This window comes from Manacus candei, unplaced genomic scaffold (genome assembly GCF_025592945.1).
Source record: "Manacus candei isolate 608988 ecotype Guabito, Panama unplaced genomic scaffold, ASM2559294v1 h1tg000024l, whole genome shotgun sequence".
NCBI classification, from domain to species: Eukaryota; Metazoa; Chordata; class Aves; order Passeriformes; family Pipridae; genus Manacus; species Manacus candei.
Window position 1 is genome coordinate 1,322,795 of NW_026138072.1, and position 12,864 is coordinate 1,335,658.

At 36.2% G+C, this 12,864-nt stretch overlaps 1 protein-coding gene across 6 annotated transcripts in view; it reads left to right on the forward strand.

The window, feature by feature from the left end:
- GLIS3 (GLIS family zinc finger 3) overlaps positions 1-6,298 on the forward strand; it is a 160,107-nt gene extending 153,809 nt beyond the window's left edge. For all 6 annotated transcript variants that reach the window (XM_051788406.1, XM_051788407.1, XM_051788402.1 and 3 more), the window contains one exon: positions 362-6,298. In XM_051788406.1, the coding sequence (XP_051644366.1) occupies positions 362-498 (137 nt within the window). In that variant the 3' untranslated portion in view covers positions 499-6,298. The remainder of the gene's footprint in view (positions 1-361) is intronic.
- Positions 6,299-12,864: the final 6,566 nt, after the last annotated feature.

Consider the following 12,864-nt stretch of genomic DNA (forward strand, 5'->3'; position numbering starts at 1 on the left):
TGCTTTACAGCAGTTTGTTCTACAATATTTTATTGTCTTTTATCATGAGTTCAGTATGATGAAATTTGTTAAGTAAGCATGAAGTTTATTTTTAAAATTATCACAATTTTAACACCCATTATATGGAGAAGTGTTAGTTGTGATGAAATCTACTGTACATCAGACTCGATTCTGACAGAACTGAAAATTCCTCCGTTGGTAAGCAGTAAGTTATGTAATTAATTTCAAATGTATGTTGGCTTGTTTGTTTTGTTTGTGTATTTGATTTAAAACCATTTCCAGCTCTATGTATAAGTATTAGGACATATTCCATGATATAGCTATCCTAGTTAATTAACTGGTTTTTGGGTTTTTTCCCTAGTGTATGACTTTCCAGCAGGGTCCATAGGTATCTTTGGTGATTCAGCTTGCAGCACGCCAGAGGACAGCAGTTTCCTACAAGTAAATGCAGTGGATCGTCGTTCTAGCCAGCTTTCTTCCGTGTACACTGAAGGCTAAAGTAATATAAATCTAGTTACAAGAACTTCATTCCATTTCAACTTGCCCTTCTTGTATTTCTCCACAAAATGTTTCTCTCCGTGAAACTGCCACGTATGTATGGGGATATGACTGGATATACATACATAATGGAGAGGAAAAAAGCAATCACTGAGAATTCTTCATTTAATCAAGCTCCAACTGAGAAGGGGAATGTTTGGAGAAAGCAAGCTTTGCCAAAACCTTAGCAATTGTTTCTTTTCTTCTCATCTGTGGCACAGCAACTCTATTTTTTTATTATTTCTTCTTTGCAATTTCTCAAAGGGAATTCAGAGACCAAATAAGAAAACTGCTTGTTAGCTGCAATCCTTTCAAGCTGAATGGGTGCACTTACTGAAGAACAAAGCTTTAGAAAATACGTTTTTCAAAAGAGGAAAAGAAGTAAAACTAGAGCATACTACAAACCATTTCAAAGGCATACAGCTTTTTGCACAACCTGTTTGCATGTGATGCTTCCGAAGGTAAACACACACCAGTATCCAGAAGGGAGAGAAATTAGACATATAAGTTTGCACTCCCCATTGGACGTGGTGATGTGGCTTCTTTTTGGAGTCAAAGATCATTGGTACTGGATTTCTTACAGGCCTCGAGTTATGTGTCTCTTCCTTCCCTCTGTATTTTAAGCCATACAATATGGCTGTTGCTGTTTTTCCAATATTCATTCCAACCCAATGCTTTAAGCATGAATAAGAAGGGTTCAACACACGAGAATTTACATAGACTTTGTCTCTATTTAGCACAGATGCCAGATAAGAATAAGTACATTTTAACTTTCTGTTGCCTTTTAATTATATTGTAGAGCTTTATTGCTGTACGTGCTATAGTATTCTGTAGGGAGGTTTAAAACACTGCGTAGGAAAGATTCTTCCTTAAATTCTACAGATTTTTTTAAAAAACAATTTGTATTGATTCAATTAAATTTTTATTGCCCTAATATTTTCTATAACACATTTTCAGAAAGAACTGCTCTTAGGTGTGCTGTGTTCCCTGTGCTTACTTAGAGGTAAAGCTGAACTGGTTTGGTGGTTTTGATTTTCCTACTCAGTGTCAGGCTCTAGTCCTTGAATTTAGTCCAGGATGAAAGCAAATGTGTTGCCCTTCATGAAAGGTACCAAGATTATGAGTTAAATCCAGTATTTTGCAGTGAAGACATGCCATCACTGTGATCCTGTGTACCTTGGAAACAACTCTTACATTATGCAGAACTGAGTATTTACGTGATTAATTCCTGTTCATCTATTTTGTAGACTTCTTAACTGTGTAGTGTGCATCTTAACATTCTCATGACCTGATACAGTAAGGACAGAAATTCAGTTTGTTCTTACAGGCTAGACCGCAACTATGCTTCTGAAATCACTCTTCTGGAAAGATGAACATTAAAAAAATGTTTATACAAACTCTTTTTTTTCTGCAAAAATTTTTTGAGTTTTTCAGTGCATTTGGCTCAGATTCATAATTTGCTATTATGTTGAATAGGTGAATTTATGTCCAGATGTTTATAAACACTGGCAATCTTTTGAGGTTTTTATTCATTAAATATATTCTTATGTGCAGGCGTATGTGCTTAAATGTTTAATGGAGAGATTTTTGTCCAATTAATGTGTAGAGTATATGGATAAACCATGCACATAAATGAACTACAATAAGAAGTAGTGTGACTAAAATACAGATAACTCTGTGCTGAGTTCTTCCCCCTTTTATTCTGCTTCTCACATCACAGGTGAAGGTGTCCCCCTGCTCCAGCTTGCAATACTAGGTCCACATGTTATAATATGCAGTTTGCATTCAGTTAAATGACATCAGGCATCCCTTACAGCTATACACACACAGTCCTTTGGCATTAGCGTATGATCTGGCCCAGTGCATTGACCACAAGTTTCACTTTTTAATTAAGCTTTATTTTGTGCTATCTTAAAGCCCATTATGCATTCACTGCACAAGCATAAGTTGATTCAGCAGGAATAATTAGTCACAATGAACACTTCAATTTCAAATGTGTGGGACTGTGTTTTGTTCCACCAAAGTCAGCAAGAGCAGAATCAGGCTCATTGTGGACGTATGTGTGTACATACATGTGTACATACATATTTTGTACATACAAATCCTTCAAGGTTCTTTTAACCATGTGGTTGTTCAGAATTTGTCCATTGCTGTGCACAAAACTGAAATATTGTTGCTGTCTTCAGATCTGTAATACCCTGACTTTTAAACCTTTTGAAATATTTTTCTAGTATCTGAATGTACAAGCTGTTCAGTAGAGTGGGGGATTTTACATTTTGAAACTTCCTGACCAAAGGAAAAGTGGGGGTACAGAATTCAAAAAGGGCATTCATAATTTGGGGCTTCATCAGTTACATTTAAAAAAGGAAACTTCTGCAAGTTGTTAATTCATTATTTCGCACATATATAATATATATATATTCACAGCTTTCCATGAGCCTTAATCCTAAAAAGAAGGAGTTATAGTTACATCAAGCACATGAGAGTGGGCTACCAGTCTGTAAAAAGGTATGCCTATGTTTACTTCTCTTTCAGAGACAGAGAGAATTCGTCACAATTATTTCATTATTCTCTTTGAAACCAGACTGACTTCAGGGCATCAACTTAATCACTGATTTTATCTCAAGTATTTTAGATATTTAATTAGGGAATTGTGTTTGTCACATGTTACAATGAAAAAGGTGCTTGGGAAAATACATAAAGTAATGCCAGTTACTGAGTTATCTTCAAATACTTGTGCCTTAGTGATTTTTATGTTGTTATTCTAATTGCTGGATTGTTAACTTTCTAAAGGGATTCGTATCTAGAAGATGAAGTTGTTTTAGACAATGGACATGAAATAATATTAGCATGAAATTATTTACAATCATCCTTTTATACAATTCACTTGTTTTCAGACTCAATGATCTATTTATATCTGCATTAGAAATGGATCTACACTGGAGTTTAAAATACAGTTTGAAAGTGCATATGTACATGTGGTAGTGTATGAGTGTAGTGTTTATTTGGATCTCCCTTTCTATGTATATATACACACAAGCATATAAGCATTATGGTTTAATAATACCAGGTGCTGAAGTATTGCAGTGCTAAAACCATCTGTCAATCTGTCACATTGTATTTTGTTTTCAGCTTTCTTTGAAGAGGTGTGAATGAGTATAAAAATTATATTTTAACTGTTTATTCCCTGTTTTCCTTGTGTAATTTTATAGCAGACTTTTTTAAACAGCACTTTTTTGTTCTTTGTATGGAATTTTGTTGTTAGTTTGTTTTGTTGGTTTGGGTTTTTCTAATATATATTTTCTAGAAACAGGTAAAGCAAACAAAAATTACCATTTAAAATTAGCTGAGGGGGCTTGTATTTAAGAAAAAAAAATTCCTTTTATTCTGTACAGAAAGCAGCATCTTGTGTAATATTTTTTACACAAAGCACTTTGGTAAGGAGAGAAAGTGGGATTATGTTTTTCCTAAACCTTACAAAGTAATCTACATATTTATGCACACTTACATATACACATATGATCTTAATTTGCCATACTGCATATCTGGCTGATAGTTGCTCTAAAGAAATACCTGTTGCATGTCATGAAAAAAAAAAAATCAAAAGAATTAGTTACACTTTTTGCTCTGCTAGTATGTATAATTTTATGATTTTTTTACAGTTACTTTTCATACAATCATAAGTTATTTTTGTCCTGTTTGATAAAGTTCTGTTTTATGTAAAAAGTAAAGTGAAATGTGTATGTGGATGGTACAAAATAAAACCTGAAAACTGTAACTCTGTTATATTACCTGCAGAATATCTTGTTGAGAGATACCTTTAAAGAAGACTGCTCCAGTCATTGTCCTTCACCATAAAACTACTAGTGTTTGCATCGTTCATATAATTAGAAACAGAAACGGGGAAAAAAACCCTCAGAGATTTCTTCTAAAAAACTCTTGGGTTAGATTTTTAAGTCTGGATTTAATTATTGTTATAGTGAGGCTAGAGACAGAGATACAGATAAATGAATGCTTCAGTGGGTGTTTACACCCTGGGTGGAGACACAAATAAAAGAAGAAAATTTAATTACATTTTTGTGTTGTGATAATTTTTGATTTTTAATTGGTTTCTTTGTTCGTGTGGTTCAACAGTAAAACATATAAAGGCATTTTGCTTTTTTGTCTGATTATTGTTTCTAACATACTCAAACACACTATTTCAGAGTATTTAATGTATGAAAAAGAACATTTTTTTAAACTGTGCATTAGACAAAATACAAACAAAAGATAGAGACAGAAGTTGATGCATGTTTATGTCCATATTGTCCAAAACACATCCTAAGAATCCAACATGCTTAGGAAATAAGAGGTTACCTTCTACCATATGCATAAATTGGACTAGAAATCTAAGGAAAAAACACAAATTAATAAATTAACTAAGCTCAGAGGAATGCTGTGTTAGCATTGCAAACAGACCTTTGAAAATAATGGTCCTAGCTGATTTTACTGTGAAATTAGCATGGCTGGCTCTGGGTCAACCATGAGCAGATAAAAACTGTTAAGGCCACAATCACTGACAGGTGTACATGTGAGCTTTGTAGAGCTTTACTAAAAATAAACTTTGCCCAGTGTGATCTTATTTGCACTGCATCTTAGTTGCTGTAGGAAACTTGCACCATGGTTTAGCAAATATTGTTAGTGAATCCTGCAAGCAACCATAAAGAACTGAGAGTTGCTGAATTGAAGTGTTTCAGAATTCAGTTCTTCTTTTTTGATGGAGAGAGAGAGCCCTTCAAATGAGAAGTCTACAAGTTCCCTATGCAATGGAGAGTAACATGGTTCAAAATACTTCAAAGCCATGTGCTCTTTTTGTGTGCCTGAGGTATAGCACTTTTTCATGATGTCCAGCAAACTATCCTATAGCAAAACTGTGAAATGGAGTAAAAAAGTTATGTGACAGGTATATTCCCCTGAAGAACATAATTTCTGCATGAAGGTTGTCTGAATTTTTCCTTGATAAAGTGTTTGTGTTTGGGGTTTCCTATTTTAGGGGGGAAAAAATTTTGAAACCTAAGAAAGTCTCACAAGATGAAAATTTTTGCAGGTATTTAGTTAGAGGAATTCCCCCATGCAGCTGTGCTAAAGCCACAATGTATTCCTGAATTTATACCAGCTCTGTCCTAATGGAAAATATTTCAATAAAGCTTGATATATACCTATGTCCTTCAATAAGAGAAGAAAATAATAAACATAATTATTCCATTCTGAATATTAATCTATTCGTATATCCTAATTATACTAATTACATGACACCTTGTATTTGAAGTTAAGAGTGAGAATGTCTAAATGAAAACACAACTGTCCATTTTCCTCAGCTGTGATTCTCAGGAAAATGCTTCTTCATATTCAGACTTGCTGTTTCCTACCTTGGATCACTTTATAACTCCAAATAACATCACATGTGTTTTGAATTACCTGATTTTTAAACTGTGTCTGTTGTCCACTGTAAATAAGCTCCCTCAAGAAGCAGTTTTAAAAAGTCTCTCCCATAATGGACAGTCTTAAAGTGGACAACTTCTGTATGTCTGTATATACTCACTCGCTGCAATATACAACCACAAGAAACAGAATGGTAGAATTAATCTTACAGATTGAAAACTGTTAACTTTTTAAGGTTGCTGTGTATCTTTTCTCTACCTTCCTTGAAACTATAATATTCTCATTTAAAAGCTAAGTATGAAAAATCATTCTAGCACATCTTCCCATGCCATTTATAGATTTACAACCAAAGTAAATTTACCCAGCAGTCAGTATCATTAATGATTCACGAATGAGATGGGTTAATTCAGTGAACTGTAACAAAGAATGCCTTTCTATGTGTCTCGTTAAAAGTTCCAACATGATTTGTTATAATTATAACTAGAAAATGCAAACCTTATGCATGGCTGCAACTAGGTACACAGAATAAAGCATTACAAGTAAATCTAGGTAGACAGAAGAAAATATAACCGTTTCCTCAATGTAATAGATCTTTCCCTTTTGACCGAAAATGTACTTGAACCTGCCAGTCAGTGGGCACATTCCAAGCTTGGCTGCATGTAAATCAGACAGCTTCAGCTATTCCAGGAATGGACACAGTGAGGTTGATTAAGCTCATGAAAAGCAGGGTGACCTGGCCTCATTTTCTGAAAATTCCAGCTTAAATCTGTTGGAAAAACAAACCCCAAAGTTGCTGCTGCAACTGTGGCTGATATATTTCCAATCACAACTAGACTGGCAGCATTGTGATTTCACCTGTTAACCCATCACTTAGCATAGCACACAGTTGTAATTAAGCTGTACCTATCTTGGGCTGGAGGAAGAGGAAGGATACTTTGCTTTAATGGAAGTTAAATTAGTAGTACTGAGTGAAGAAAGTTAAAGCAGTTTAACTGGACTAGCTTATACATCAAAGAAGTGGCAATAGTGTTAGATGGCACCATTATTGCACTAAACCTTTATTCATGATCAATTTGACTTTCGAACCAATGAGGAATCAGAATATTTCTCAAAAAAATTTTTACTCTGGAAGTTTAAAATCTTAGGAGGCCACATTTTTTGCCAACCCTTCTGTAGAAGCCAGAGAATGTTGTAGAGTTCCAATGCCAATTTTCTCTTTTGTGACTTTGTTAGGACAGTCCACAAAAGCATTGAATAGGGGAGCAGTTTTGTCATCTAGATATGTACAGAATAGAAACTCTATTCAAATTTTTAATTTTAGGGAACCTGCTAAAATACAATCTGCACAAAACAGAATTGTGCAGATTTACTCAATCAGAATTACTCAAGCCGAAGCTGAACCAATGTGTATAATAGGGTAAGTTTACCCAATTAATGGAAATGTTGCTTAAAAGTTGAATAGGAAAGGAAAGAATGGCATTCAAATCCACTGTGGTACTCTTACTTGTTGCTATACTTTTTTTTACTTCTTGCAGTTGTGTGTCTCAATTATTCAAGAGCCTGTTTCACTGTAGAGACTGCTAAGTGCAGAATTTTTGCTGGCTGTTGGGCTTTTCATGTTGGTGGGCCTTCTTCATTGAAACTTCTTGCTGTACACAGTAGGTTTTGCTGAGCAAACCTACTTTGAATAAAGGTGGAGGCAGTTGTATGTAGCTAAAAGGAACTCATGTAACAGTAGCTTCATTACTTTAAACTTTCTTCTTTGATCCCTAACCCCAACATGACAATCAATGAGGCTACGCTCAATGGCTCAAAGGACTAAAAGAATTGATCATGCCAATCCCCCTGTCCTTCTTTTTACATCATTATGTGACCTCCAACAGGACATTTATCATACAGGAACAGCTGAAACCAAACCGTTTGGTCTGATGAGTTTTTCATACCTTACTGATGGAGTTGTTACTTTCACTGTATGAATTATGGCCTTTTGCAAGACTACTGGTCAAGTCATCGAATACAATGAACAGTGTCAGCAGAGAAACAAGAACCTTAAGGGAAATGGTAACTAAAAGTGATCTTCATGCTCCTTTGGACCAAGGGATCACCACTCTTGGGTCTGCTGGTCATGCAGACTGGAGCACTCTGATGGCAAAAGGTTTACTGAAGCAACTGGAGACCACCATGGCCGAGGGCTGACCACAGCCTGTGTATCTCCCAAACATTCTTTCTGCAAAGATCAGTGATTTTGGTGGCTCTTTGCTGCCTGAGAGTCCCACCCCAGGAAAGATCCTCAAGCAGCTGGCCAGCTGCATTTCACACTGGGCTTGGTTATTGCACAACACCAAAGGTGCTGGATGTAATTCTGTCCACCTGTACTAGAGAAAAACTGAAGCAGAAACCTAGTATTTGGATTTTTTTTCCCAATGAATGCAACAGATTGCATCAAATTAATTCCCATTGGGTAGTCTAACATGGCTTTAGGATATTCTTTTATATAATCAATACTAAGAAAGGAGAGGGGAAAAGTACTTTTTCTCTTCTGCTGTTCTCTTTTCTTTGCTATCTTTTCTCCTCTGTTGTTCAGAAGATCTTCCTGACAAAGAACACTAAACATTTTACTCATTTTAGGGCTGCTCAAATGTAAATGAGGGTAAACTCACCCCTATTTGTTTGCAGAAAAAGGTAAGTAGGGTAACTGAATGTTGCCCTAAGTTGTATGTCTTGCTTGAGAATCATACTCACGTCTAAATTTGAATTGAATTTTGGGTTCAAAAGCAAAAAAGAAGTCAGAAATATGTTCAGGAAACAGATCACTGAAGGAAATATGACTTGAAAAGGGAAGAATAAGAACAGTCATAGTACAACATAATACAATATACCTCTAAACTGTATGAGGTATATATGTACAGAGACATGGCAGGGACACAGAGGAGCTGATAAAAGCTTTTTTCTTTCAAAGATCTCAAGGCTGTTTCCTAAACAAGATGAGACTGCACCATTAACCTTAATTTGGAGTTGTAGTTGCCAGTAATACTTGTAGGACTATCAGTTACATATTTTCAGTCTAGGTCAAGCCATTGCAAACATCATCAGAAATAGAAACCACTACTTACTGGAAGACTTAGGTTGCTTATAACCTGGAAAACCTCCCAGTGGTGGGGTTTTACCTTCTAACTTTGTCTTACCTTTATGCTTGCTTTGCTTGAGAGCCTTATTCCAATTCCATGTAAACCCTTGAGCAGGTTCTCAATGGCACTTTACTATATGTACCTGTTAATAGCAAGTTGCCATCTACTACCATTTTGGCATAGCAGAGTTGTACATCCGCTCTTCTCTGACATAGCCAACTGCACAAACTATACCACAAAGGAGAATTTTGCATTCACTAGTTCCTATTCTTTTATTCCTCTTGCATTTTATACCAGGTATGTAGTCTTCCTTGGTATTTCTGTGGCAGTTACTGAATACCCTGAGAGTCATTTGTCAAGGCCACTCTATATGGAAAGTAGAGAAAATCTCACCCCAAATCAAGAAGAACCTCCATCATCCTCTCTTCCAGTTTTTTGTTGGAGTGGGGGATAGTAGAAAAGTCTATAAAAGAGTGACATAGAAATGTCAACATTAATTCAGGCCCTGTTTGCACTGAAGTGAACAAGGAGTGATTCTCCTAAAATCTATAGTGAGAAAATATGTAATGAACATGAATACCAAATCAAGCCTAGTAAGAGCCACACTAAGAGCTCATCTAAATTTCATATACTTGGGTTTTGGTGGAGAGAAAAAGTAAAAAAATCTGCTTCTTTTACTTCTCAGAGCTGCTACTTCTAAACTATGTGTGGGTCTCTCAAATGTTGGAATTAATCCTGTAGCCTTACCTCATTCCACAGGCATTTAACAAAGGAAGTATTCTTGAATGCTGAGTTTCAACTAATTATCAGAAGTGGGTGAGAGAAAAAGGGGACAAAGAGCACCTGACATGATGGCACGTTAATAGTTCACCCAGACGTCTGGGATAACATATGTTTTCTGTAGTACATTTCATGAACTCCAGAAATAGGCTTTTACTTCTCAACAAAGGTGATGGAGAACTTGATGGAAAAAGGCAGCTAATAAGTGTGTCACCTGTTTGTACATCATTTAGCCTGCCTAAGTGTGTAAAGTCTTGTTGATATAGGGTTGTATTTTATATGCAAGAATCGAGAGATTCTTTGCTTCGCTGAGTCTCCTTCCAGCCTCCAGTAATTAATCCTGGAAATTGTACCTGGGAATTCCAAACATGCATCTTTTGCAGTAACAAAATCTAATGGGGTGCAAAGACACTCCAGAAACAACAAAAGAGTGAAAAAGGATACTACATTTCTCTGAGAGGTCGCATTCTTAATGAATTACCTGCATAGTATAATTGTGATATATGCATGCCATATCTTGAAAAAAAAAATTGAAAAGCAGGATCAAGTTGTGCCCCAGACTTGATTCAGAGCAAAGATGACCCCCTTTGTGGGTCTGCATTTTCTAAGTGAGGATACATTGGAAGGACACATTGCCCAGATTACCTTCTGGACTCACTGTCTTTCTATAAGGTTGTCACCATCAAGCAACTCTAGAAGTAACAAAGCCATCTTCTGTGATTTACTTGTGGTACCACAAGGTTAGAAGCCGAGGAAAACTCAGGGATGTTGATGAGCATAACTCCTCTTCAGCAAAAGTAAGTAAATTTTGTTATGGAATAACATGTTGAAACAGTACGACGTGCTATCTAAATGCAGTAGTTGAGTGAAACAACCATAAGGCTTTATCCCATGCTTCTGCCTGCAGCAAGAGGAGAGCACTGATAAAAATAACAGTGGGTTCTGCTTAGGCTCTGCATTTGCTGAAGGATCCAGGCCCCATACCTGGCTGTTCCCTTGGGGTCATGGGCTTCTAGAATACTCTCAAGAATGTCAGGAAGAGTCTCTTCAGCTGTTTTTGAACTCCAGGGTCCCTTTGTTCTATAAAACAACTTTAAAGCATCCATAACAAAGAACAAAAGTCCCCTGTAAGCTGATGCTGGCCACTGAGTTACTTTAATACCATTCTGAAAGCAAGAAGTGAAATTAGCAAGAGGCATGTTTCCAGCAGCAGAGCAGCTGCAAGCATCTGTTTGTTCTACTGTTCAACATAGATTTTATTAATTTACATAAACCCAAGAAAAATTGTGTGCACATCAACAAAACAGAGGATAAGGCCTCTCTTTGTTTCACAACAGCCCTGATAACACATGCGACAGTAGCACAGGTAAAAATATACAAATTTTTAAAAAATACAATCTTATGGCAACGCAAATAACCTTGCTGAGTCATAGGATTCCAAGAAATTGTGCCACCACTCCTATGACTGCTGATGTGCCTCATCCAGCTGGTATGTGATCTTTCTAAATATGCTGACCTTCTCAGTCCTCAGTCCTACTGCTTGACAATGGTTTGACTTCATTTCTCTGTGTTTGATAGTTCTGGTTTTGAGCTAAGTTACTCTAATTTTGAAGTGGTGTCACTTTCTTTCCATGGAATTAAATTTATGCTTTCATTGGGAAGATGTGGAATGCTTGCGTTTAGCAGAAATGTGTTGTGTGCTTTATCGATGTTTGAAAGATTGCACTATAAAAAGATTTGGCAAATTAATATGGTGCCTATTTGTACTGATCAGCTTTCAATACAAGGGAAAGTACCTTCAAATTTCAGGAGATATCTTAAAATGAGCTCACAGGATTTTTTTCCTTTCTTTGTGAAACTGATGTACTGGTCATGTACGTACTGGTGTAAGGAAGGCAGTTATAATTACACAGCAGTTTCTCTGCAGTCCCTGGAACTAGCTTGACAGAAACCACTGTTAGCAGTGTCAGAGTCAAGCATTAAGGTTCAGAAAGTGACTCTGCTGGGAAGTGTGTGCAGATCCACTCACTTGGAACCCTGGCTCTAAGGATTCAAAAGAACACTCTACTGTAAAAACATTTAAATGAATTTTGGTCTTTAAGACAGCTGGCAGTAGTTATATTTTGCTCTGAGAATCTTCTCTGTGATGTTCTGGGTAGCAAGATAGGGGATGAAGAAACTTCAAACTATTTGCAAGCAGATGCATAGAAATTTGTCATCAATGTCACAATCTTTACTTTCCAAAAGCAAAGCTGGACAAATAGGGACATGTGGCAGCATAAGGTGACCTAAAAGTGAATGAAGTGAGAAATTTGTTGCTTAGCAGTCTTAAAAGTGAGATGGATAGTGGATAAAATGATCTTATTTCTACAGTGAAACTACAGTGAAATCTGTACTGAAGTGTTCCTAAATTCAGCTGAGAGCACATAGCAAAACTGTTAACAATTCCTTCTCAGAGACAAAGACCTTTCTTGCTGGTACTTTTTTTGTTGTTTTATTGTCGTGTTTGTTTGTTTTTAATAGATCCTTAGATAGAAATCCCTTACCTTACATTTCTTCTCAAGTGTTATACCAATAGAAAACAGCCTCTGAAATAAGCACGAGAGGAAAGCTTTATGACTCATATTCTTCATGGTTAACTGTTAATCCCATGTTTGTGATCACTTTATGAGAGTAATGCCATTATATCTAAGTAATTCTCTTGGAAATGCTGAGGGAACCTATTTGCACTGTGCATCTTTCATCTTTGTCTACTATCCATTAACTGTAAACTAAAGTATTTCAAAATGCAGATATCAAATCTGATGAGTTCTCATTGTGCCAAAATCTCTTTAGAAAGAGCCATAGTTGCTGATGAATATGCATCTTGAAGTAGTATTTAACACATTGCTTTTTCTAAGTGTTGCTTACATTTAGTTCCAGCCATATTCTTGCACAGTTTATACTGCAAGGGGTGCAAACTGGCTGTATGTATTTGTAGGGTGGCTGCAAGTGAAAG